The sequence below is a fragment of the Drosophila innubila genome, assembly GCF_004354385.1.
Source record: "Drosophila innubila isolate TH190305 chromosome 3L unlocalized genomic scaffold, UK_Dinn_1.0 0_D_3L, whole genome shotgun sequence".
NCBI classification, from domain to species: domain Eukaryota; kingdom Metazoa; phylum Arthropoda; class Insecta; order Diptera; family Drosophilidae; genus Drosophila; species Drosophila innubila.
This window is the reverse complement of record NW_022995376.1, coordinates 18,435,511-18,460,062: the sequence shown is the minus strand read 5'-3', so window position 1 is coordinate 18,460,062 and position 24,552 is coordinate 18,435,511. Positions and strand designations below refer to the sequence as shown.

At 42.7% G+C, this 24,552-nt stretch overlaps 3 protein-coding genes across 3 annotated transcripts; 1 reads left to right on the top strand and 2 right to left on the bottom strand.

Moving 5' to 3' along the window:
- The first annotated feature begins 989 nt into the window (after window positions 1-989).
- LOC117788714 (basic helix-loop-helix neural transcription factor TAP) lies at window positions 990-2,424 on the top strand. The gene has a single exon (XM_034627555.1). It carries the CDS (start codon window positions 1,150-1,152, stop codon window positions 2,326-2,328), a length of 1,179 nt encoding a protein of 392 aa, XP_034483446.1. The 5' UTR covers window positions 990-1,149; the 3' UTR covers window positions 2,329-2,424.
- Window positions 2,425-8,909: 6,485 nt separating this feature from the next.
- Window positions 8,910-20,259, bottom strand: LOC117788474 (cadherin-23). Its single transcript, XM_034627256.1, has 8 exons — window positions 20,082-20,259; window positions 15,161-15,525; window positions 13,612-15,103; window positions 13,289-13,550; window positions 11,607-13,224; window positions 10,757-11,059; window positions 9,558-10,699; window positions 8,910-9,495 (listed from the first exon to the last, which is right to left on the bottom strand). Exons 1-8 carry the CDS (start codon window positions 20,257-20,259, stop codon window positions 9,369-9,371), a joined length of 5,487 nt encoding a protein of 1,828 aa, XP_034483147.1. The 3' UTR covers window positions 8,910-9,368.
- A 1,638-nt stretch (window positions 20,260-21,897) lies between these two features.
- Window positions 21,898-24,552, bottom strand: LOC117787182. The gene is made up of 5 exons (XM_034625634.1): window positions 24,409-24,552; window positions 24,333-24,353; window positions 23,827-24,239; window positions 22,881-23,748; window positions 21,898-22,823 (listed from the first exon to the last, which is right to left on the bottom strand). Exons 1-5 carry the CDS (start codon window positions 24,550-24,552, stop codon window positions 22,008-22,010), a joined length of 2,262 nt encoding a protein of 753 aa, XP_034481525.1. The 3' UTR covers window positions 21,898-22,007.

The window sequence follows — 24,552 nt, the reverse complement described above, 5'->3', positions numbered from 1 at the left end:
ACCTTTACATATTTGACATCTTGATAATATGCTCATATTTAGCAATTAGCTTACTTAATCCTTCAAAATGACATCCGTTTAAGCAGTAATTTGTGGAGTGCTAACTCGTGTCGTCAATTTGGCGTGGGTATCATAACAAATTCGCACGTGGCAAGTGGAAAGTGGCAGACGGCAGCCACTCAAAGCTGCAATCGCAATTCTGTGGGCGTGTACGTGTGTGTGTGTCTTGGCCACAAAGCCACTTCAACAGCTGGTAACGGAAAGCGAAAGCAAGAAGCTCAAGCACAATTCGAAGGCACGTGCCGACGCCTAGGTTAACGGGGAATGGGGGAGTGTGGCATCTTCACATGTTGCGCTTGCGGAAGTGTTGCTTGTTGCCACGTGGCGGTAATTCGTTTAGCGATAGGCGTAAGTCCAATATGATTATTGCGGTTTATAGAAAATAAAAGAGTTGCGAGCAATTCAAATGAAGTGGCACAAGTTCAATGTTGTGACAAAAGCAACTGATAACACTGAGTGGCATGCCGCTTTGAACTTTAATGTGGCGCACTCAATGATCCTCCCGAACCAAGAGATAAACAGACAGACACATCCTTCCGATTGGCTTACGTTCCGACGGGTTAGCAAAGCGTAAAAAATGCTCGTGTTTTAACTGGTACGAGTTTGTGTGCGCCCTTGGAACTGTGAGTGTGTGCGTGTGTGTGTGAGTGAGTGAGTGTGGGTAAAGCAACCCCCGGGGCAACACCGAGCGAGCGAGCAAACGAACGAGTGAACGAGCGGCAATCACGGCGCGCATATCTTTTGGGATTTGTGGCATGGCGCCGCCATCGTCGCGACCGACGACAATGCGCCGAGGGTTGTTGCCGGTTGTCTAAATCAGCGGGCTTACTGGGCAGCTCTGCAGCTTGCGCACTAATGGCAGAGTACGTAATGGAAATAAAACCGGCGCGCACTCCGGTTCAGCTTTTAGTTGGTGCGGGCACGCGAAACGGTTAAGGCAACAAACACAAAACAATCTCTGAGCGGAAAACGGAAACGTAAAATGCGTGTGATTTGACATTGAAGCATAGATATTGAGATACAGATACAGATACAGATACAAATATATATCTACAACTACAACTATCAGTCAGAGATCTTCTCAGCAGTATGTCCGCCTGTTACAACGCCTACAATCCATCGCAGTCCTTTGAGTTTGATGAGGATGAAGACGATGATGCCTCATTCGACAGTGGCTACGAGAAGAGCTTCGAGACGGATGCCAATGCCAGCTCCCGTCGTCGTCTGGACTTTGAGGAGCACTACAACAACAGCACGGCCAATGCCAGCGCAACTCCGCCCGTTCCAGCTCCATTGGGATATGCCGGCGGCTGGGATGTGTCGGTTAACTCTCCACCGGCTGGCTTTGTGGGTCTCCTGGACACCAGCAGCAATCACAGCACACGCAGTGGTCGCACGCTGGTGGAGCATCTTAATAGTCGTGCTCCAGCGAGTAGCTTTGAGCCACAGCTGACGAGCACGCCCGTGAAGTCGCCGGAAGATCCGAATGCGCCACGACCAAAGCGTAAATATGCCGTCGGCAAGAACAGAGTCACCCGTTCACGGAGTCCCTTGCAGGTGGTGCGCATCAAGAAGTTCCGTCGCATGAAGGCCAACGATCGCGAGCGGAATCGGATGCACACGCTCAACGATGCGCTGGAGCGGCTGAGGGTAACTTTACCCTCGTTGCCGGAGGAGACAAAGCTGACAAAGATCGAGATACTTCGCTTTGCCCATAACTACATCTTTGCGCTGGAGCAAGTGCTCGAGAGTGGCAACACCATCAACCTGGACCTGGAGAAGCTGCAGAACTTTACGCTGAGTGGAGAGCGCATCACAAAGGAACTCTTTGAAGCTCTCTTTGTGAATCCCCAGCCATTCCCCATGTTCGGTAGCGGAAGAATCTTTCCCTATGGACCACATTCTCAGACACCACAAATGCACTACCAAGGCAATCAACCCGTGGATTATCAGTCAACACAGCCACCTGGTTTCGACTTTGGCAGCAGCATGCGCTTCTACCAACAACAACAACAGCAGCAGCAGCAGGAGCAGCAGCATCAGGAGCTGCACTCGGAGCCAACTGTTTCAGGTCACTTTTCTCAGGAGAAATATGATCTGTTTCGCAGCAACTTTGAGGCAGCCGCAAATGCAACGGCATTGCCAACATCTGAGCCAGCTCTTCATCACCAGAGCAGTTTCTACACCCAGACGCCACCCTGGAAGGATTACCAGGAGGAGTCTGTCCAGCAGCAGCTCATGTACAAACAGTTTGCTCATCAGGTATAGCATAGTTTTGGGGGCATCATTGGTGTCAGTCTTCTCTCTGGGTGATATGTTCGACACTGTGCAGTCTACGACGGCGCTTTAACCTGGCCAACTCCACTCGGCTGCTCTAGCAACTGATTTTTGTTAACTGCAAAAATCTTTTACTTAGAGCAGCTGTCAGTTTGTGTGGTGTGACATTTCCAGGTTTCAGTCTCGTCGCAACTCACAATCAGTTGATATTTTGCAATAAGTGAAAAAGAAATTGATTGCTTAAGTCTGGCTAAGCAGCTGGACTTAGTAATCAATTTGATAACATTCATTTAGTTAGTTGCACAAACGATCAACCAATTAGATCACTTCCAGATTACAATTGATTTCTTTTTTGTGCAACTCATAAAGAATTGAATATTTCAACTTAAAGTGCAATCTAAAATAACAAATAATAATGATAGCTTGCACTTTATGATTAAATAGTCAACTTCATTTGCTATATAATAACATCGGTTGTCCATGTAAATTTAGTAAGAGCATCCATGTACCTAACTAGTAAGCCACATACACACTTTAATAACTAAGAAAGTAACTACTAACTTCTATATACTTAATGAGTTTTAAGCATTAGCTAAAATTTAAAGCAACTATACGATGAGTTAAACAATTGTATACAGGTTCAGGATCAGGTTGAGTTTTAGTGTAGTTTTCTACTTTACCATTGCAATGCGATACAAAGAGGGCTAGTCATTTTATAGTCAGTCAGGTTTAATATATTACCTACGTGATAAGTTAAATTTTTGTAAACTATTAATATTTATTTTTGTCAATAAAGTTGAACGAGAAAACCCGAAAAATGCAATGAATATGGGAAAATGGGAAAAGTCAAGGCAGATAGTTAAGGCTGTCTTTTCTGGTAGCCAAAAGCAAACAACCCTGTGCAGATTTCAGATTTCAAACAAAAGACTTAAATTCAAATAAATATTGTATATTGCAGTGCACATAAAATGAATGGCTTTATGTGTGTGTGCGTGTATGTGTGTGTGTGTGTGTGTTGCTTGTTTATTGTAGGGGGCATTTTTGCGCCCTTAGAATTCGACATGGGGTGAGTTGAACAATGGAAGATTGCCCGTCACCTGCCACAGAATTACGAGTACAAAACGAATGTACCAATACCTTAAAACCAACAACAACAACAGGAGTTACAACAACAACAACAACAAGAAGGGCTACAGCAGCCGACAATCCGAGTGAAACATGAGCCAAGTGGAAGTGGACCTGCATGAATGCCACTCAAATTATTTAGTTGAATGAACCGGCAAGAGTCGAAATAAAAAGCCATTGCGACTGTCGGACTGACTGACTGCCTGACTGACTGACATTTTCCGTTACAAACGCAGCACGGAAACTGAGATCTGTCACTACCCCAAAAAAGGGTGACAGGGGAAACTTGCAGCAGAGAAGTTGCAAGAACTATGGAATGCAACATCTCGAAGGCATTCACAGAGTACAGTTCAATATACGGACTAAGCCGCTTGCCAAGCGACGCGTTTGTCATTTGTGCAGCTTTGTTGAAGGTGTCGGGATTTATCTTTACAATAATCATTATTATAGCCAGGACATTGTCGTTGTGCTGGTGCGTTACAAAGGCGCAAATACGCAGCGGGTGAGCTGCTAAGCTGCATTCAATTCCACAGAACTGGCGCTGAGGGATGGATGGATGAGGGCAGCAGGACAGAGGACATTTCACATAGAAGAGGCAAGAGGGAAAAGAAGTCCAGGCAAAGGACACAGTCTGGCATCATTAGCGTGCTGTATGCTATATGGCTGCTCCATAGCTGTTGTCACGGGGTAACTCTAGATATGTATCTAAGGATCAATGACGGCATTACGTGTCCGTATCCCTCTTGCTCCTCCCCCTGTCTAGATGACTATGCTAATGCCCTACGAGGCTGGGCTAAACAATTTGCCGATTGCCGTAAGACGATAAGAAAACCAAAATGGAAACAAATTGCCTGCTCGGTGCACGGAGAAAACACAATAACAACTGCGTCAAGTGCAAGTCCTTTGGGTACGATTTGTATACGACCCACTGAGCAGCAGAGCATTGATTCAACTCGAAAATAGACGAAATAAAAAAATCTTAATACAGAATCTATATATTCTCTTTATTGTTTAACGAATTGAATTTTATTCTTGATTTCTTCCATTCCATTTTTATTTATTTTTTCCTTTATTTCTAAACGTTTTACGTAAGAATATAGAACTGCAATTCCTTTCATTAGATTGCTAATCTCTGTAAAAAAAACATTTTTGTAATTAAAATTTATTTTTCAATTACTTCTGTATATTCTTCTCTCTTCTACAGTTTATTAGAATAAAGATTGCAATAGATTATGGATTGTGTGAAAATAAACTGTTTAAATAAAAATATAAAACAGAATTTATATTTGAATTTATTTCTTTTATTCCCTTTAATTTTTATAAGGTTAACGTTCTTTAATTGTAAGTCTTTCTAAAAAAAAAATAAATGACAGTTGTAGGCAAAATTATTACCATCAATATAATCCACATTCAGGCATAACTGTGCCAATTTGTCGTTTCAGTTCCGTTTGCCAATCGCAAATCGAATTTTATTTGCCGAATTGATTGTTTTACGCCTTTCTAGCATTCGATGCTGTAGAGTTGACACACATTTGCCAAAAAATCTACAAAGAAGAGTTATTTTTTAACCCTTTTGCGGTGCACGTGCAACGTGCCTTGTGCCCCTTCTCGCTGCTTACCCCTTTTGTACGTTAAACAGCATTCGCTTTGGTGTTGCAGCTACATGTTGTTGTTGTTGTTTTTCAACGGGTACAACGAGTGCAAAGCCGAGCAAGTTGCTCGACCTTTTTAGCGATTCATTACCCTGCTCGAATTGGTTTATCTGTGAAATCTGTGACGTTGTGTTGTTTGTGTTTCTGTTGCCTCTGAGCAAAGGGAGTACGAGTATATACTGTACTGTAGATCCTCGTTTTGCCCTACCTTGTCCGCTTTTGAGTTGTGTGCTCATCTAACCGAAAAACATTGGATAAACAAACAGCCGTTCGAGTATTTTGTTACATTTGTTGCCGCTCCTAGCAGGCCAATCTGTCGCATTTGTGTGCATGTTCATCCTAAGGATAAGTCTATATGTGGATGTGTTGTGTATGCGAGTTGAAACTGTAAAATGTGTAGCAAGTTTTGATTGTGATTTTAATCCGATCTGATCGGTTTTAGTCAAATTTAAGCAGATTTATGTCACATTGTTGCAGCCAAAAGTGGTACGCACAAAATGAAAACACATGTAAATCAGAAATCATTTAAGATATACACGAATCGAATTGAGATACATATCTAAAAGTTTTTAACTCGTTTTGTTTTTTGATTCTACATAGAAAAGAAATCTTATAAAAATTAAATTTAATTCTATATTAAAATAATAGTTTATAATAGTTTATTATTTTTATTTTATTTGAATCAAATTAGGCAAAATCTTTTACGGAGTTAAAGAACTCTTCTTGCCGTAAAATACTAAAATTTAACGCAGAATGTCTTTTTGATTATGAATTGAGCTTAAAATTAATTCAACGTTCATTTTGTATTTTATTTAAATTTGATTATATAAAAATAACAGCATGATCCACTAGAAGTGCAGATTTAATTTGAATAAAAATACAACTCCGTTTCTAGTGTAGAACTGGATGCTGTGCTGTTATGGCAACCTCCGAAAATGCTGTGCCCTTTTCTACCCTAGGACTACAGTCATATTTCATATTTCAATCACACAACGTGAAATTCCTTTTCCAAATGAATAAACTGTTAGACAAACAATACATTAAACTTTACAACTTCACAACCGCTGCCTGTGTATGGAAACCATTAGACTTGGACGGTGCTACCCCAATGCCGTACCACGAACCCATCCCAGTATCGTTAGTGTTACGACGTCGGCTGTGGCAGTGGCAGTGGCAGCAACAACTGCAGCTTGAAGCTGTACCACAAACGACGAGTTGATTGTTATGCAAATGAGCACAACCAGGACGAAAGCATGCGCACAACCCCAACAGAATGTCAGCATTCCCATTCAACTGGGTGCAGTTCATCAAGTGGTCATAAATATATTTGGGAAAAGGACACAAGGACGCGAGAGCGCCAGTTTCAAGACTAATTATTATGCAGCGCCATGTGCATAATGAATGTGACATTCGTAATTTATGGTTGATATTTGTTAATTCTTTTTTTTTTTTTAGTTTTCCATTCTTTCTTTTTCAGTGCATAAATTGAATTGAAGGTTGTTGCTAAAATGTCGACACAACAACGGTTTCATGCCCAGTTATTGTTAATGTAAACAACGCTTGATTGAATGCGACAACGGGTAGTTGGTGTCAGGAAGGCCAATAGTTCGATTGATTGGCATTTTGGACCTAAGCCGTGTTTACCCTCGCTTCCATTCGCCTGTTCTTTGCACTAATGCCACTTCCGGTTAAACAAAAAATCTGCGAAAATCCTACGCTTAGGCGTCTTTTGTGCCGCTTGCCATAAAAAATATATAATGCAAAAACTACAATTTTTACCCCAAAAAGAAAGGAAAAATGAATAAAGGAAAACCTTAACAAGTAGTTAACTGCAATTACAATCGCGTGAATTACTCAGTGTGGGGTGGGCATTAAGTCTCTTTTTATGGCACCTCTGACGGGGACAGTGACAGTTAAAGCGACAGCGACGGGACAGAAAGCAACCGTTATGATTTACGTAGATACTGTACGATATATGGCAATGGCACGCAAGGCTTTGTTTGTTGTCCTGTAAATAGCAAGTTGGAACGGGTATATGCATTAATCTATAACCGATCAGCGATTCTTATAAATTTTTTTTAAATTTGTATTATTGTAAATAAAAGATAATAAAATTATACATTAAAATTAATATAAAATAAATAACATATTTTTAAAAGTTTTTTATTATAAATATAGTATGTAAGATAATTTAAGATACTCATAAAATAATTTGGCTGAAAAAGTAAAAGATATGGTATAAAAATAGAACAGCGGTTAAGCCAAAAGTTATCGTGATATTTATATATAGCACATTTTTAAAAATTAGAGATATTATTTAAAAAATTTTACTTTTTGAGTGAAATTACAATAGTTCAAATTTAACCAAATAATGATTCTACCTTTATTTAAAATAGGGTATTCATAAGTCAATCACATTTTATACCACATGGCTGTCTATACTTGTAACTGTTACAATTTGCTGAAGAGAGAGCAAAGGAAATGACGGACTTCCCCTTACGAGAACTTCGACCGAGCTCACTCATTAATTGTTAGCATTGTTTGTCCGTTGAAGTTGGACATCTGGCCAGCTGCCTGCTCAGCTCACTGACTGCCTGGCTGACTAACTGTCGGCGAATGAATCTAGGGTAAAAAGTTGATGTATACACATACTTTTTATGCAGACTGTTTACTCAGGACACCTGCACTAAACAAAGTTTCATTGTGTATTTCGCTTCTTCGACAATTAACAGAGCACTTGTGGCTCAATTTTTGGTAGCTGGAATTGGGAGTTGACACCGAGTTGGCGCCTTAGGTATTAGCATGTGCATTAAATGATGATTACTGCAGCTTAGGCAATGTGAGACAGTGTGGCAATGTGGCGCCCGTGTCACTGTGTCATTGTTAACCCAGCAAACAAAGGGAGTCGACGTCACTCGAATTTGAAGTGTGATTTACGATCGTCATCATCAATCAATGTTCAAGTGGAAAGTGATTTGGCAGAATTCGAATATACGAATATACGACGGGTACTCGTTGGCTGCACTCATTCGCTCACTCGCATTTGCAGTTAGTTTGGTTTTATGCTAATTACAATGCGAATATTTTAAAAAGGACGAGCAAGAACAGGGCTGTAATTACACATACTACAAGCTGAGACAACCCCCATAAAATGACCTACTGCTCGTTGATTTACTTTGACCCGAGCTACACTTGATTTCACCTTCATGTTGTTGTTGTTGCTGTTGAGTTTTAAAAAGTTATAAAAATAACTCGTATTTTCATCTACAGCCTCAGCTAACTACTTAGACCCGTCAACCAGCAACCCCTGATCAGTTCATCTGTGTGCTTACTTGCAACATACACAAGAACAACACACACACACACACACACACACACACGCTTGATTGCACCCTTTGGTGTGTGGCAAGCAGAGTTCATTTACTCAGCATCTATCAATCAAACCATTGTTCTATGAAGGTTTATCTATGCCGTTAAATATTTAACAAGAAACTAATTTTAACTAGTTCGTTGTTTAAACGTTCAAATATGCATTTTGTTTTAGTAACAGCTACAAATTATTTGCACACATGTTCACATTCGGTAAAGTATAACTTTATAAATATACTTACGTTAATGGTAAAAACATATGCATTTGTTTGGGCAGTGTAAAATGCATGCTCTCCTCGCTTTACTGGCCATTTGTGGAGCTTCAGGATGGAGAATAGTTTCAGAGTTCCTGCTGCATTTTAAGTGATATTTATTTTGCACTTGTTTAGCATTTTGTGAGCAAATAAACGATAAGATAAATGTAAATATAAATATAAATATAGGTAAATGCAATTTATTTTTTACTAAATTACTAGCAAAACAAAATACACATTATTTCAGGCGTTGCAAAATCTGTTCTATCTATACAAATTCGTAGATGACACATTAAATGACTTGCGATTCGCTTGATAAACTAAAACTGAACTTATGCCTAAGTCATTTGATTCGACTATATACAGTTTAAATTACATTAGCGTAGTCTATCGTATTTAGATGTATATTAGATGTACATACTAGATCACGTGCATAGTATGCTTATGCTTGTATGGACTGTTTTGGCCGTGCCCTTCATATTGGCCAACTAAAAAAGAGAAGCCCCATCGTCAGCTGAGCAGATTGAGAGATCTGTCGGATGAGGTTTGAGTCTTGTGCACTAGATAACTTGACTTTAATTCAACGACATTGCCCTTGACCTGTCCTGCCTGTGCAGAATATGAGCTGAGGCTACAAAGGTCCATAGATGGGCTCCGAGTAGAGCACGGCGGGCATTGAGTAGCTATAGGAGGTCGGAGTGTGCTCCGTCGGCGTTCGCAGACTGGCCTGCAGACTACGCTTGCTGTGCCGCTTGAATCTGTAGAGGAGAAAAGCAAGAAATAGAGTTACCTATTGCCTGATAAGAGTTACTATACTCACTTCTTCTTCAGGCAACAGGCCGTGCAGAGGGACACCAAGGCGGCCACGCCTATCAAGGCTGCCAGGATGACAAGCCACGCCCCCGCGGACATGAGAAGATTGCCAAAGAGAGCGGCCGTGTGGGTGCGTCTAACAGAGCAGGACTCCAAGTCACTCACACCAAAGGCAGCATAAATGTCGATGAGCTCGTGTCGCAACTCCTTCGAGTTCATCAGCTTCTGCATCTCGCTGAGGGATAATGCAGCGCCATTTCGGAACATCTGGAAACAGGAGCTGGTCGCCGTAAAGTCCAGACTCATGTCGGCACGGGTGAAGACTTGTGTGTCCAGCACATGCAGCTCCAGACCAAGAGGCTTGAGTTTCTTCTGCAGCTGCTGCTGGAAGGGTTTAATGTTGTGCTGTATCTCGTTTGGTGGACGGGCAAAGACGAACTTCAGCAGGGACTTGTCTCGTATGACAAAGACCTTGATATTGCTCTTGGTCTGTCGCTTGGCATTCGCCGAGTTGTTGGCGCAAATCCTCATCAAGAAGTAGCCATCGACATAGTCCGCAAAGGATCCCCCTGTGCGGAGCTCTCCCGTGCGATTGTTCAACGTGAAGAGACTCTCCAAATTACCCATGGCTAGTTTCCGACTGCGCTTGTAGAACTGCGGCACAAAGGTCACGTTCTCAATGGAAAGGGCAATTGGAGCAGCCTCGGCATCAGCATCACTTGCTCTCAGGGTTGTAATCACCGTATCGATGGGCACATTGATGCGAATGCCCACTGTTGAATCCGGGCTCTCAAACTGCGGCAAATTGTCGTCAATGTCAAGGATCTTGACGGTAATTCGCAGATGCGAAGGATCCTGGCGATCGTAGGCATCGCCAATGTATTTATAAGCTGGCTCTCCCAGCTTCAGGCACTTTACAGTCAGCGTAAAGGACTCAACCAGCTCTCGATCGATGGGTTGAGTTGTCTTCAAGATGGCCACACTCTCGTTGGTTCGCTCGATGGCAAAGATCTGTTCGTTGTTGCCCTCGATGATGACATAGTCGATGGCTGCGTTCTCGCCCAAGTCCTCATCAATGGCTGTGAAATTACCAACAACTGTGCCCGCTGGCTCCTCCTCCCTAACTGACATGGGCAAAGGTCCTTCATCCTGTTTTAGGCAGATGATGCAATTCAATATGTACAACTATTTTTGTCCTTTACTTACAATTTCTCTGGCAAACCTCGGCACATGATCATCCACATCGAGTACTTCTATCTTCAGGATGCGTGTAACCGATTGCTTGGGCTGTCCATTGTCGCTCACCTCGAGGAGAATTTTATACATGCTCTTCTCCTCGCGATCCAATGCTTCTCGTGTGCTTATCAATCCTGTATGGGTATCTATGCTAAACGACTCGGTGTCTGGTGTATCTGGCAGTATGCGATAGGTAATTGTGCCAGAAGGTGTGCTATTGTCATCCGGATCGCTCGCAATCACTTGGAAAACGGGTGCGCCAATTGCCGCATTCTTTAAGGAAGTTAATAAAACAATTAATTTTATCCTGAGTCCATTGAAAAAAAGGCAGAAAGGGGCGTGGCAGACCCCATTAAGTATATTTATTCTTGCTCAGGATCAACAGCCGATTTGATTAAGCCATGTCCGTCTGTCTGTCCGTCTGTCTGTCCGTCTGTCTGTCCGTCTGTCTGTCCGTCTGTCTGTCTGTCTGTCCGTCTGTCTGTCCGTCTGTTTGAACGCGTCAATCTCAGAGACTATAAGAGCTAGAGGCTTCAAAAATGGTAAGTAGTTCCCCCTGGATACGGTACGCAGATAAAATTTTTTATTTTTTGGATCGGACCTCTGTAATTTATAGCTGCCATAGGAACGATAGATCAAAAATGAAGTTTAGTATGAAAAATTTCTTGGTTTTTTGAGATATCTCAACCAATCTGTCACAATATACATATACATCAACTTTCAGTACAGAGTACCTGGGCACAGGGTATCCTACTGTCGAGCGTGCTCGACTGTAGCCTACCACTTGTTTTTATCTGTCTCTAATTCTGAGTTCACTTACCTCCGTCACATTAGCCTTCTGGCCCACTCGAGGTGCCACAAAGTAGGGCACACCATCGTTGGCACTTACATCGCCAATGAAAATGCGAACTTCTACGTCCGAAAAGAGCGTAGGCTGCTTGGGAACCTGATTCCCATTGTCCTGGGCGCGCACAATGAGCACATAGGCCTCGGCACGTCCTTTGCCCGTAAGGTTGCGACGTGTTGAAATCATTCCATTCTGTGCATTGATGTTAAACAGTCCATTGGCCTCGCCCTCGTTGACGAGTTCATAGCGCACTTCCCCTCCAGGTCCTTCATCCGCATCGGTAGCCTCGAGTTGCAACACATTCTCCATTTGTTGAGCACTCTCCGGTATGACGGTGCTGTAGACTTTCTTTGAAAACTCGGGAGCATTATCATTAACATCCAGTACATCGATCAGTAGTTCAACAACGCTCTGTTTGGCATCGGTGGGCTTTCCGGGAGAGTCCTCGGCCTTCACTTGGAGTCGAATGTGGGGAGTACGTTCCCGATCGATGCTCTGATTATGTGCGACGACGATCTGTCCCGTCAGGTTGTTGATCTCGAACAGCATTGCGAACTCTCCCTGCAGGGAGTAGATGATCTTATGGTAACCTAATTGCTCATCCCGACTGTTGAGACTCGCATCCTTATCGTGAGCCTTCACTTGAACCACTCGCTCTGGATATCCCTTGTTCTCGATGATTGTAGCATGGTAGGAAGCTTGCTCGAAGATCGGACTGTTATCGTTCACATTCTCAACAGTTATGTTAACTCGACTGACGGTACTTCGCTGTCGATCGGCGCTGTTGGCTCTCACTTGGAGCTCAAACTCTGCGCTTCCAGTCTCTGCCAGAGCTTCATAGTCCAAGCGTTTCTTTAGTATAACTTCGCCAGTTCGCTCCGATATCTGGAAATATTCTAGTTGCTTTGGTTCTATCAGTTCAAAGCTCGTTATTGGTTGTTTTGTCACAGGATCCTCAGCTTGGAGTATGAAAAGTGCACTGTCAATGGGCATTTCCTCTTTGATCTTGATGCTGACCACGGGTCGAGAGCTGCTCCAGCCAGGATTCTTAAACACAGGATCCTTGTCCTTGAAGGACTGCACATACACTGTCACCTCAGTGGTGTCCACCTGCTCCTCTGGATCGACTTCGGCATTTAGATCCTTCACAGACACTGTGAAAATAATAATCGCTGCAACATCATGACGTAGAGAGCTGTTCACGAAGATTTCTCCGGTTTGGCTGTCAATGCGGAAGGCTTCCTGTACGGGATAGCTGCTGCGATTGGCGATGCTGACTCCAGCCTTGGTCGTGGCCTTCACTGGACCCTGCAAACTGTACTCCAGACGGGAATTGAGATCCTTATCGATGGCCTTGACCCTTAAGACACTCTCTCCGATTACGGTGCGCTCGGAGACATAGGCTGCATAACTCGCCTGCTCGAACTTGGGCTTCTCATCGTTGATGTCCTTGACATTCACATAGACTGTGGTTGTTGCAGTTTCCGGAATGGGACTACCCGAGTCCACGGCATTCACAATTATCTCGAAGCTATTCATGTTCAGGTCGCGATCAATGCGTGCTTGAGGGGAGACTGTAATCAAACCCGTTCTGAAATAGGAAAAGTTAACTAATGTTAGTCAGAGTTGATGCGATTTAAGCTTTGTTAACTCACAGTTCGTTGATCTGGAAATTGTCATTGGCTCCTACAATGCGGTATCTGAGCAGATCATCCAGACCGTCGGGATCGTGTGCGGAAACAGTTGTCACATTGTAGCCTGGTGCTGCATTCTCTGGTATAGATACCCTGTAACTGGGAGGTCCTATGACTGGCAGATTCTCCACATTCTGAAAGTGTCCTTTGAAGATGGGACGCTGATTGCCGGAGATGCCAACGCGTACCAGGACACGTGTAGTGTTTGTCAATGGAGGGATGCCTATCAAAGGAAATATCAGAATGAAATGAAATAAATTTTAAATGTATGAATAAAATCTCACCAAAATCCGTAGCGGAAACGACCAACTCGTACTCCCCGCGCTCCGTGTCCATAGATCTGGCCGCCTTCTGCAGTGTTATTTCTCCCGTTTCCGGCTCAATGCGGAACACATTTCCGGCAATGCTGTTTTCCGAAACCAAAGCGTATTTCACTTTGCCATTGCCCTGACTGACGCCATCTGCATCGTGAGCTCTCACAAAGAACTGTGGCTCAAAGATTGAGGCTCCCTCACGTATGGTGCGACTGTATTCATCGCTTTCAAACCTCGGATAGTTATCATTGACATCGACGACATCCACGAAGAGGTTGGCATTAGATTCTCTACCACCGCCATCAACAGCTACGACAGTCAGACTATATGTGCTCTGCTTCTCGTAATCCAATGGCTTCTGCAAATAAACGCCTCCAGTTTCTGGATTTACATAGAAGTTATCCGCACCAAATCCTTTGAGAACATACTGCACATGACCGAATTCAGCCGAGTCTGCATCGGTGGCGTTCACGAAGCCGATTAGCGCATCGATTGTTAGATTCTCCGGAGCAGTAAAGCGATAAGTTTGCTGGGCAAAGACGGGAGCATTGTCATTGGCATCCAGTAAATGGACCTCCACACGTGCCTTCGCCTGTTCCACGCCCTTCGAGGTGGCAACCAAGTCGAATTCGAATTTACGCTGTGCGGGATTATCGTAATCCAGGCGACTGGCATCGAGAACCTTAACCACAACTGGAGTACGCCCCTGCGCCTCGGTAGGAGAGACTGCAAAAACGCCTGCAGCATTAGATACATCATCTAACTTAAGCTGATATCGACTATTTTCGCCCATGTCGCGATCATCCACGAAGATGGAAAGACCTGGCAACGGCATTCCGTTAGCCAAATTCTCCGCAATTGAAACATTGAAATGGGTGGCAGAAAACTCAGGCTTATGATCGTCGACATCCGTTACAACAATGGTCACTCGCGTGATGGAATGATCTGCGGGAATGGCACCATCTATCAGCTCCGTGGCCCTTATAGAGAATACATAGACGCCGCCGTTTTGAAGTATGTCAGGATTCTCCCGATCCAAAGGCTCACTTGTAGTTCTCAACGTGGCTGTACCGTCGATGGGATCTCCGAATGGCACCAGCTCAAAGTGACCAAAAGGTTCGTCCTCCAGCGAGAGGAAGATCTCCCTGGGAATCCCCACATCGCCATCAATAGCCTTGACAGTCAGTATACTCACTCCCGCTGGAGTATTTTCTGCAATAGTTGCGGAATAGGGAGCATTAGTAAAGACAGGTGCTTGATCCTGAACATCGATCACATTAATTGAGATGGTTGCAAACGATGTAAGGCGATTTTCCAAGGCGCTATCGGATGCAGCTATGGTCATGATATAGGAGGGTCGACTTTCAAAGTCGAGTGCCTGTTTAAGGGCCACCCTCGCAGTGTAATTGCCATCGGCCAACTTGACAGCGCGTATCTCAAATATATCGCAAATGTCGCTCTCCTAAAACGAAATCAAAGTAAGAATAACATGATTTGACTTAGGATTTATTCAACCTACCTCTACACACTTGAGCTGCACCTCTGCATTGATGCCCTCATCACGATCGACGACCAGTATTGGCGGTTCAATTGTCAGCTCGCCGCCCACAGGAAGAGACTCGCTGACGCTGGCTGTGTAGGGTCTTCCAAAGAATATGGGCTGATTATCGTTATAATCCCGCACGGGAATCTCACGACGCTGAGATACTGTGTTCGGTTCAGTGCCGTAAATTCCCTCATCGGTGATGCTGATAATAACCTCAATGGTATCTTGAGTCTCCCGATCGAGTTCCTGTCGCAATCGCACAACTCCCGTTTCCCGATCCACGGAGAAAACTGGGCCAGATATGCTGTACTTGAGTCGGCCTCCCTCCGGGTCGATGCCTGGGTTAGTCGCGTGTGTGAATTAGAGAAGTATATCAAATTAGTTGTGACTCTACGTTGGCAGTAAAAGCGGTTTGTCGGGCCGCTCGACACGCTCACTGCTTTAATTACGAGTCGTCGTAGTAACGTCATACCAACTGACACTACGAATGACTAACTGACTAACTGACTCTAGGTTTATGTGGAAGCGTGTGAAAAATGCAAATCAAGTTCCCACAATCTCCTTCTGTTAAGTTTCTAGTCTAATGCGTCGACAGTTTAGTTGGGCGTGGAAATGGAGCTAACTATGTAACTAAAAATATATCTTTAGCTGGGAGTTGGGTCAAATCAGCTAAAAATGGTTTTTTTTTCTACCCAAGACACTTTGGCAGTTTCTCTTTCTCTTTTGGTGCTTGTTAATCGCAGGAAACTACTTACAACTATGCCATGCATCAAAATTCCATAGCCCAGCTTGGGGGCAACATTAGAAATTCTGACAAAGAAAAGACAACAAATCCCAGATCCCAGCGGCGCATGCACACAAGCTAACAATAATAATAAACCGAAAACACAAACTCAGAAACGGTCTGGAAAACGTCTTTTGGCACAGGCCCAGACGAACAGCCAGACGAAGAGGTAGACAGAGTTTTTTTTGTTCAAGTTTGACGACGACACAGAGACACTGGGAGATGGAAAGGAAGACCGAGGGGTGGGAAACCGACAATTGCAGCTCCACGACTTGTACTCAAAGCGGGAAGCAAACAACACGTTCTCCAGCTTACACTACACCCAACTTTACCAATTGCGGTCGCCAACCCGGCCAAACCGACCAGACCAACCAACCTGGCCAAGACGACTTCCAACCCGACCCGCACTTCCCTCTGCAATGACGCGTGAGTGGCCGTTTCCACTTTTTAATGTACATAATCGTTTTTTGTAGTTTTTCTTTTCTATTTTTTTCGGGTTTACATAGTTTTTATGTGATTTCTCATAAGTCTCTGTTGTATGTACTCGTATTTGGACCCGATTGTTGTTGCTGCTCCATATGGAATCTTGTTTTGGGAAGAAAAAAAAAAACTAACCGAGCCCTGTGTAATAACAATTATGCGAGATTTTCTGTGTCGAAGACTTTTCTACTTTTCACTCGGCACTCGGTACACGCAGTTGGCAGGGGATAAATAAGTTGTGATTTCATGCTCCACGAAGCGTATTTGTTAATATTTTGCTATTTATTACTGCAACACACACTCGAACAGAGACGAAGACAATGGAAACCCACCCGCATTGTGGCAACGTTTGCCCAATTATTTGCGTTTGTTTTGCCGCACATTTTCGTTTAAAAGTGTAAATAATTACAAGTACTGCATGCTATCTAATTATGTTATTTATTTATTTTTTATTTTTTGCAAAATCATACACAATTAAATGGTATTCAATATCTAAGATCGCATAAGCTTATAGAAAGTGAAGATACTTATCCTAGTGAAACTAAAATCAGTAGTTTTTAGAAATATTTTAAAAGGAATTTATGTATCATGTTTAGGAAGTGCAATTAAATAGCTTAAGCAGATATTTGAAGATTTAATAAAAAAATTTAATGTATAGGAAGCGAATGAACATTTTTGTTAGCATTCTGTCTCTGCTTGGAGATATAATTTGATAAATTACTAAATCATTCGGAAATGAGACATATGATTGGAAAAATAAATACATTTAAAAGCGAAAACTCACTCTGCTTATCACTTACTTCTCTCTATACACTGAAAAAAAAGACCAAGTTCTAAAATCAAGAACATTCATCTTAAATATTTTGTTCTTAAAATAAGATTATTTTAAGACCAAATTACTAAAACTAAGATTATTAATCTAAAAAATCTTAAAATCTTAATATAAGAATAAAAATCTTAAATTGTTAGGAAGTATAAATAGGTACTATTTCGTATCAAACAAATGATGGCACCGTAGCGCTCTGGTTAGAGAGGCCGCTTCAGTTGTGAAGCAGTAGGCGGCGGTTCGAATCCGCCTCGTAACAAATTAAAATAACATTTATAAAATTACTAAAACAGAATAAAATATAAATAAATCAAAATTTAAAATAAAAAAATATTAATATAAAAATAATTTTCATTTATTTTAGTTTTGATTTTAATTTTAAGAACATTTATTCTTAAAATAAGAACTTGGTCTTATTTAAAATGTTCTTAAAATCAAGATGTGTTCTCTTAATTCAAGAATTTGATGTTCTCGACGCATTTTTTAGACCAAAAATCTTAGTTCTGAGACCAAAATCTTGATTTTAGAACATTTTTTTTATCAGTGTACCATTAACACTAACATGTTGTATTGAAGAGGAAGATAGGTACTCGGCTGATGAGTCTACAGGAAATACTTCGGTTCCTAAGTACACATATCTAAACATACATTCTTTCAGATACCGCTTTCTTCAGCTCGCATTAACAATAACAGGTAGATAAATCCAAAGGACTCTCAGATAAATATACACTCTCTGGGCTTTCGCTTTACTCTCCTTCTTCTTTATTTCCGTGATTAATGTCTGTATTTTTTATTAATCCACAGAATGAAGACAATGAATATGAATATTCTCAAAGATGCTGCTAAAAATAGTCGTGCAGACAGAAATATCTATATCAACTCAACTGCTGATAATGCTAACAATCTGTAAAAACTTTAGACGTTTATAGCGCTCTCAAACTATCTTATAAATGCATTTCGATAACCTTATTTAAGTATGCATGTGTAAGCAGCCCTGAGCGTGCTTTTGTTTAAGCTGCCTGCATTGATTAGCTGCTTTTATCTTTGATTTGTCAAATAACAACTTTGAATTTCAATTGGCCAATAACCTGTAATATATTTTTGAATATTGAAATCGACAAGTGAATTACCAGAAAATTGACCCACTGCAGCTCTGACAAACTTTGTGATGCAATCTCTTTTGATGATTGCCAGTCAAAAATGCAATAACAAATTATGCAGTTGATTGAGCGGCTTCCTGGCTCACAGTTTAGCCAGTTTCAGCGTAATTTAAACGTTTCGTTGGCCTGGCTATTTTTTCAATTTGATTGCAATGTTTCACTGTCTGTGTATGTGTGTATTTTATGGCACTCTTGATTTGAGACGCAGTAAGTTGTAAGCTTAAACGTGTTTGTTTGAGTACAAGTATCTCACGGATGCAGCTTGCAAAACCAACTGGCTGGGAGGCCGTTAAAGCAACTCGTAAATATACAGACTCCAAAATGTATATACACATTTCGTTGAGTTTAGCTATCAACTACTTGTTGCCACTTGCAACTGTCTGCTGAGTACGCAAAAATGAAATGATATAAATAATATAAATCTCAATTGAGATGCAACTTGAAAGTCGTCTACCTTTGAAGTCGGCATTAAATTACAGACCTCATCTTTGCCACAGTAATAACTGGGCCTTTGTGTTAGGGTGTCAACGGGGCAGCCGTCATGCCACAAAAGCAGGTGCACAGCTAAAGCCCAACACGAGCTCAACTCAATGGGATCTCGTGCAGATTTACTATAGAGTGAATGCCGGCAGTTTGTTTTTTGTTGGATAATCATGCGACGAAAGGTAACACCAGACAGAGTAGTACACTCTGACTTAGTAGCAGTCACATTATGTTGCCGCCCAGCTGTTGTGGCAGTGGCACTTGCAAGTTGCAAGTTGCAAGTTGCGAAAGGAAGCGATTACGTCAACGGGTGTGAAAACCACACCTGCAATTGCAGTCGCTTTCAATTGATTGTTAACAGCTATATTAAAGTAAAAGTGTCATAGATTCTAAAAGTGAACGCTGCAACTTGTGGCAAGTAGCTGCAGCTAATGCAACAATTGGCCGCACGCCATTCTCACAGTAATTGTTATCACTATCAGTGCCGAGTTACGGCCATTATCGGTTCATTTGTTTTGCTATCGACAATTGCTACGCACAAACGTGTTCAAATGCATTTCCGCATGTTAAACATACAGATACAATGCACACAGATACACATACAATATTTGTGTTTGTTGCAACTGATTGGCGAACTGCATTCTTGGTCATATGTACATTTATGTATATGGCCCATAACCAAAACATTGCTCGGCTTTAATCGCAAAACATGAATTCAGTCATTTATTATGTATGTACATATGTATCAACAAAAGAGGCATACAGAGAAAAAAACGAAACAGAAAACAAAAAATAACTGAATACTCTTACCAAGGTTACCCACAAAAGTTGGTGGCGTTGTGGCCATAATTTTTCAATTATACTCGTATGTCAATTTGGCCACAAATGAAATGAAAGTCAGCAAAAAGGCAATTTGAGATTCGAGACACAAATTGCAAAATAATTAAACTATCAAATGACCAGCAAATTAGACATTCTACAACAACAATCAAATGGCCAATAATTACTGACTTCAAGATTTGCATGACCCCCTTGACTTTAGTTCGAAAAACATGGCTTAAATATTAGCTAGCTGTTAGTGAAAGGCATTGTGAGAATTGGGGCTATTGTTGCTGCAATGGAGTTAAGACCTTGATTTGGCAACTAGTTGCTATGACTTACCTTTCAGCTGATAAACTGGACTGCCAACTGGCGTATGTTCTGACAGACTAAACCGGGACATGTCTCCGGTGCCTGCCACAAAATGTGGTGGATGATTCAGCAGCTGTGCCGCAGTTAATCCAAGCAACGGCAGCAGCAGCCACAACAGCAGCAACATCGATTGCGACGGCAGCAACATGTTGCCGTTGCTAATTTCAGTGGCCCGTTATGTATCTGTATCCGTTAGCTCAAAGAATTCGTTGTTGTTTTCTCAAGTATTTAGCACATGTAGCACAAAGCACGGCACGATTTACACTACAACTTCTCTTCTGCCAGAAAATGCAAAACATGATTTTTCGTTAATTGCAAGACAAAATAACCAACAAAAAAAAAAAAGCAACACAAAACACTAAATAATTCTTTCAATGTTAGCCTCAACGCCCAGTTGACCTTGGCTCTGAGTTGGCAATGCAATTGTCTTTGATATTGCACTTGTTGTTGTTGTAAGTTTTATGGTTGCAGCAGTGAATTTAAGCTTAGTCAGCGATAAAGTGTGTGGCAGAGTTAATAATTCTCGATTCAAACATTTGTTTACACTACAATTTAAGCCTTGCCCAGTTGATGTTTTAGCCTAATTGAAAAGTCACGCACTCGAAATGCAATTAAAAACTCATTTGACTAATGCACAGACTACGAATTCTAGAAAAGAAATTTTTGTGAGGCAGACGCAGTAATTTCACTTTATGCTCATATGAAAAGTGGCACATGATGATGAAGCGGCTGCTGTCGATGCCGATGAGTTCCAATCATTGGGCTTGGAGGTGCGATTGGCAAACGCTGGCAATGGCTTTCTCGCACAAACCGACAGAGACAAGAAACAGCTGGAGAATGGAGAATGAAGAAGTTGAAAATGGGTAAGGTGATGGTGAAGGCGAAGGCGAAGAAAGCAAACAAGCAAGCCACACACACTAAAGACCAAAATGTGCAAAAAGGCAGCTTAAATAAATACACGAGTAAGCGCAGAAAACAGAACTGGTTGCTCTCATAGTGTGTGCAGGCCCGTAGATACATAAGTATCTGCAAGACACATATACATAGCTTTATGGTCAGCACTGTTAGTTGTTGCTTTTTTAAGCAAAAAAAAATAATAAAAAGACCAGAAATTCTCAAGTTCTGGATGAGTTTGCAACAACGAGGCGCAACTCACAAGTTTGCCACAGTCTATCACATAATTAGATGCACAGTTATTCACACTTAGGAAATGATTATTACACTTTTTTGCTGACCAGCGAAAACGCACCGAGAAATAGTCGAAAAACACACGCAAAAAACAACGCCAATATGCGAGAGTATGACGCCAGGTACGAAACTTGATTCTCGTTCCGAATTATTTTTTTTTTCTTGTATTTTATTTTTGTTTTGCTTTTTAGCCTCACTCACAGCGACGAATTCAACCGTAGCAACGTCTTAACGACGCGACGTTCGCTCACCTTCTGTCTTGTGGCCGTTTTACCTGTTGCCGTTCTTGGCTGGCCGCAACGGCGTGCGTGATTCGATCTTAGGTAAATACTGGTTTCATGTTGTTGCCGGTTTTGTTTTGATACACATTTCGCGCATGCGCAAAACGCCTGGCAATGAAATATTTACAAGTGTGTACACACTGCGCAATCAAGCGTATTCATTTTTGTGCTAGCCCAAAAGTATGCTACACTTTTTATTTGTAAACAATTCTTTAAATATGCGAAGAACTAATTAAAAATTCATAAATTTCATAAAAGTTTTAAAAATGTTGGAAATTTTTAACGAGTGGCAACTTTCGGTTTAAAGCTCTATTTGCTTGGATTAAAACTTAACGGTTTGCTTTTATTTTTGATATGTGAAGATGTGGGTTTAAACTTAATTACTACAAATATTATTTTCGTATACAAAAATTATAACTAGTGTGAATTAGAGCGCATCATCCACTTGAAACTGTATTAGATCCTCAACGGGAAAGCGGAAAAGTGAAGCTGTTTGCGCCTCGGCCGCCAGTTGATCAATGTGCGAGCTCTTGGGAAATCGAAAGTGATCTGTTTGAAGGCCATAGCGCTGCTGTCTGGGCATATTTGCAGTGAGTGCTGCGGCATGTGGCAGTTGTGGCACCTCGGCTGCCACAATGGGATGCTCAAAGTCCAGTAACGACAGATTATCGCTGCGTGAAATTGAATGATTAGCTGAATGCTGTTGATATTGTTGTTGGGTTTGATTTTGTTGTGCCTGTACTACGGATGTGGAACTATTTGCCGAGTGGATTTGCTGTGTGGATGCCACCTGACGTGGCTCAATCGGACTGGGTGGCTTTGGCAGCGGTGGCTCCCGCTCGCTTATTGTAATCGCATTGCGTTGTAGTCCTGTTCCACTTCCAGCCGAGTTGTAATTCAAGTTGTGGTTGTAGAACGGATTCGTGGAAGCACGAATTTGTGGCAGCGCAGTGGGTTTCTGTTTTGGAAAGACATTCAAGTGTAGCATTATCTGATTGGAGTGTGTGTCTACAGCTCCATCGTTGCCGTTGTTGTAATTGGTCTGCATGCAATCTTCGGTTGGCTGCGGTTGTTTTACAATCTTCTGGGATTGATAGAGCGCCTGCTGTTGGCTGTACCTTGTGGCCTGGTCGGGAAAGGTCATGGACATGTGCGTGGGCGGTTGAGTGGGAAACTTGAAAGGCGTCTGGTAGATGCCATGCTGCAGATGAGACTGTCCAAAAACAGATCCCGTTGAGGCAGACTGCCCATAAACAGATCCCGTTGAGGCAGACTGTCCATAAATAGATCCCGATGAGGCAGCTGAGGGCATGACATAGTCCGTCTGGAAAGGATTACGCAGCACAGAGGTGGGACGAGAGGGAGGCAGCACAGGATAAATGTCCAGGTTCACTTTGAAAGGCACTCTTTTATGCTGCGGTTGCCGTGTGGCATTCAACGTAATTATGGGTGGAAAGCTCTGCAGGAAAGGATCGGCCACAAAGTGCTGTTGACTTCCATGCTCCAACAGCATGTTGTAGTTACTCTGTGTCTGCTTCTTGTTTTTCTTGGAACTCGGCTTGCTGGAAGGCTGTTGCATGGCCAACAGATTGATGTCCTGCGGAGAGCGTGGCTTGAAGGGATACAGCTGCTCAATGGCCACACGCTGATGCGGAGCAGCCCCATACATCGACATGGGCATGCCCATTTGCAGCATAGGCAGTGGAATGCTGAACTGCATCTGTTTCTTGTTGCGTTTTCCTCGCAGGAAATTTGCAATGCCACTCGACTTCAGATTCTTGTAACTTCCTGCGATGTGCAGACCCGTGGGCATCATGACCAGCGATGGAGTCGGCATCTTGCTGGGCATCATGTTATTGATATGCAGATTGTGGAGTATATCCTGGATGTTGTTTATCGCCATATGAGGACGCTCCGCCTCCTCCTTCTTAAAGTGCTCGGGCAAAGGACCCTCGAAGGGAAAGTTAAACGGCTTTGGCTTGTAGTCCCTGTAATCATCGCGCATTGCCAGGCTGCCTGGTGTCTCCGAGAACTGGCGACGCAGCAAGGCAGCTGAGGGAGGTCGCTGCGTGGACAGACGCGGAGGTCTGGGCAGCTGATCCCGCAGAGGCGTCATTGTGACGGATCGCTTGGGCAGTCGCTCGTACAGATGATTATCATCCATGTTGCTGTTGCTGTGACCGTTGCTGTTGCCGTCGTTATCACCCAGCGTGTTGAGCTGCAGTGCAGCCATTGATGTTGCGTGCTGCAACGCTGTTGCTGGTGGCTGGGGTCGTCTCGCTTTCGTGCGCCATGTTCCGTAAATGGGCGCAACGTCGTCGGCACGCTCCAATAAATACGCAGTTTCGCCAGCACCTCCTTCGCCTTCGCCTTCCCCCCGCGGCATGTCCACACCATTCGCATGCAACTGCATCTGAAGCTGTTGGTGCATCTGTTGATGCATCTGCTGTAGATGGAGCTGCATCTGCAACTGTTGCTGGCGATATTGTTGCTGCTGCTCGTGCTGCAATTGTTGTAACTTGGCACGCATCTTCTCAATGTTTTGACGTTCCGCCGCTTGCGTCGAGCTATCACTAAAGATGTCACTTTCTGTGCCAGGTGTTGTCTCTGTCGCCGTTGCCGTTGCCGTTGCCGTTGCCGCCTCAATCTCAATCTCTGTCTGACCTGCTGTCGGCTCAATGTTGTTGAGTAACTGCTGCTCTTGCTGCTGCTGCTGCTGCGGCTGCTGTTGTTGTGCTGCTGTGGAGACGACCTTGACTACCATAAGAGACATCTGTAAAATTGAAAGTCGTATTAAGTTTTCAGCATACACTCGTCACCTGTCTTACAATTGTGTATACAAATAGCAGGCCCATAATCCGATGGCAGCGATTGCTCTTAGACTTTTTAATGCCGCCTTTTGCAGGATCCGGACCCAGCAGTATTTTATGAATTAACTCTGGCTCTGGCTTTCCGACTGGCCTTATAAACAT

What these genes read in the sequence shown, in the direction of transcription:
- LOC117788474 (XM_034627256.1), bottom strand. Translation starts at nt 20,259, where the DNA reads ATGTTGCTGCCGTCGCAATCGATGTTGCTGCTGTTGTGGCTGCTGCTG. An exon ending in TCCAGTTTATCAGCTGAAAG is followed by an intron (nt 15,526 to 20,081) that starts GTAAGTCATAGC and finishes CGACTAACCCAG; the next exon opens with GCATCGACCCGGAGGGAGGC. An exon ending in GCCTGTTGCCTGAAGAAGAA is followed by an intron (nt 9,496 to 9,557) that starts GTGAGTATAGTA and finishes TCTCCTCTACAG; the next exon opens with ATTCAAGCGGCACAGCAAGC.
- LOC117787182 (XM_034625634.1), bottom strand. Translation starts at nt 24,552, where the DNA reads ATGTTTATAAGGCCAGTCGGAAAGCCAGAGCCAGAGTTAATTCATAAA. An exon ending in CCACCAGCAACAGCGTTGCA is followed by an intron (nt 23,749 to 23,826) that starts GCACGCAACATC and finishes TCACAGCAACAG; the next exon opens with CAACATGGATGATAATCATC. An exon ending in ACTATGTCATGCCCTCAGCT is followed by an intron (nt 22,824 to 22,880) that starts GCCTCATCGGGA and finishes GTTTATGGGCAG; the next exon opens with TCTGCCTCAACGGGATCTGT.
- LOC117788714 (XM_034627555.1), top strand. Translation starts at nt 1,150, where the DNA reads ATGTCCGCCTGTTACAACGCCTACAATCCATCGCAGTCCTTTGAGTTT.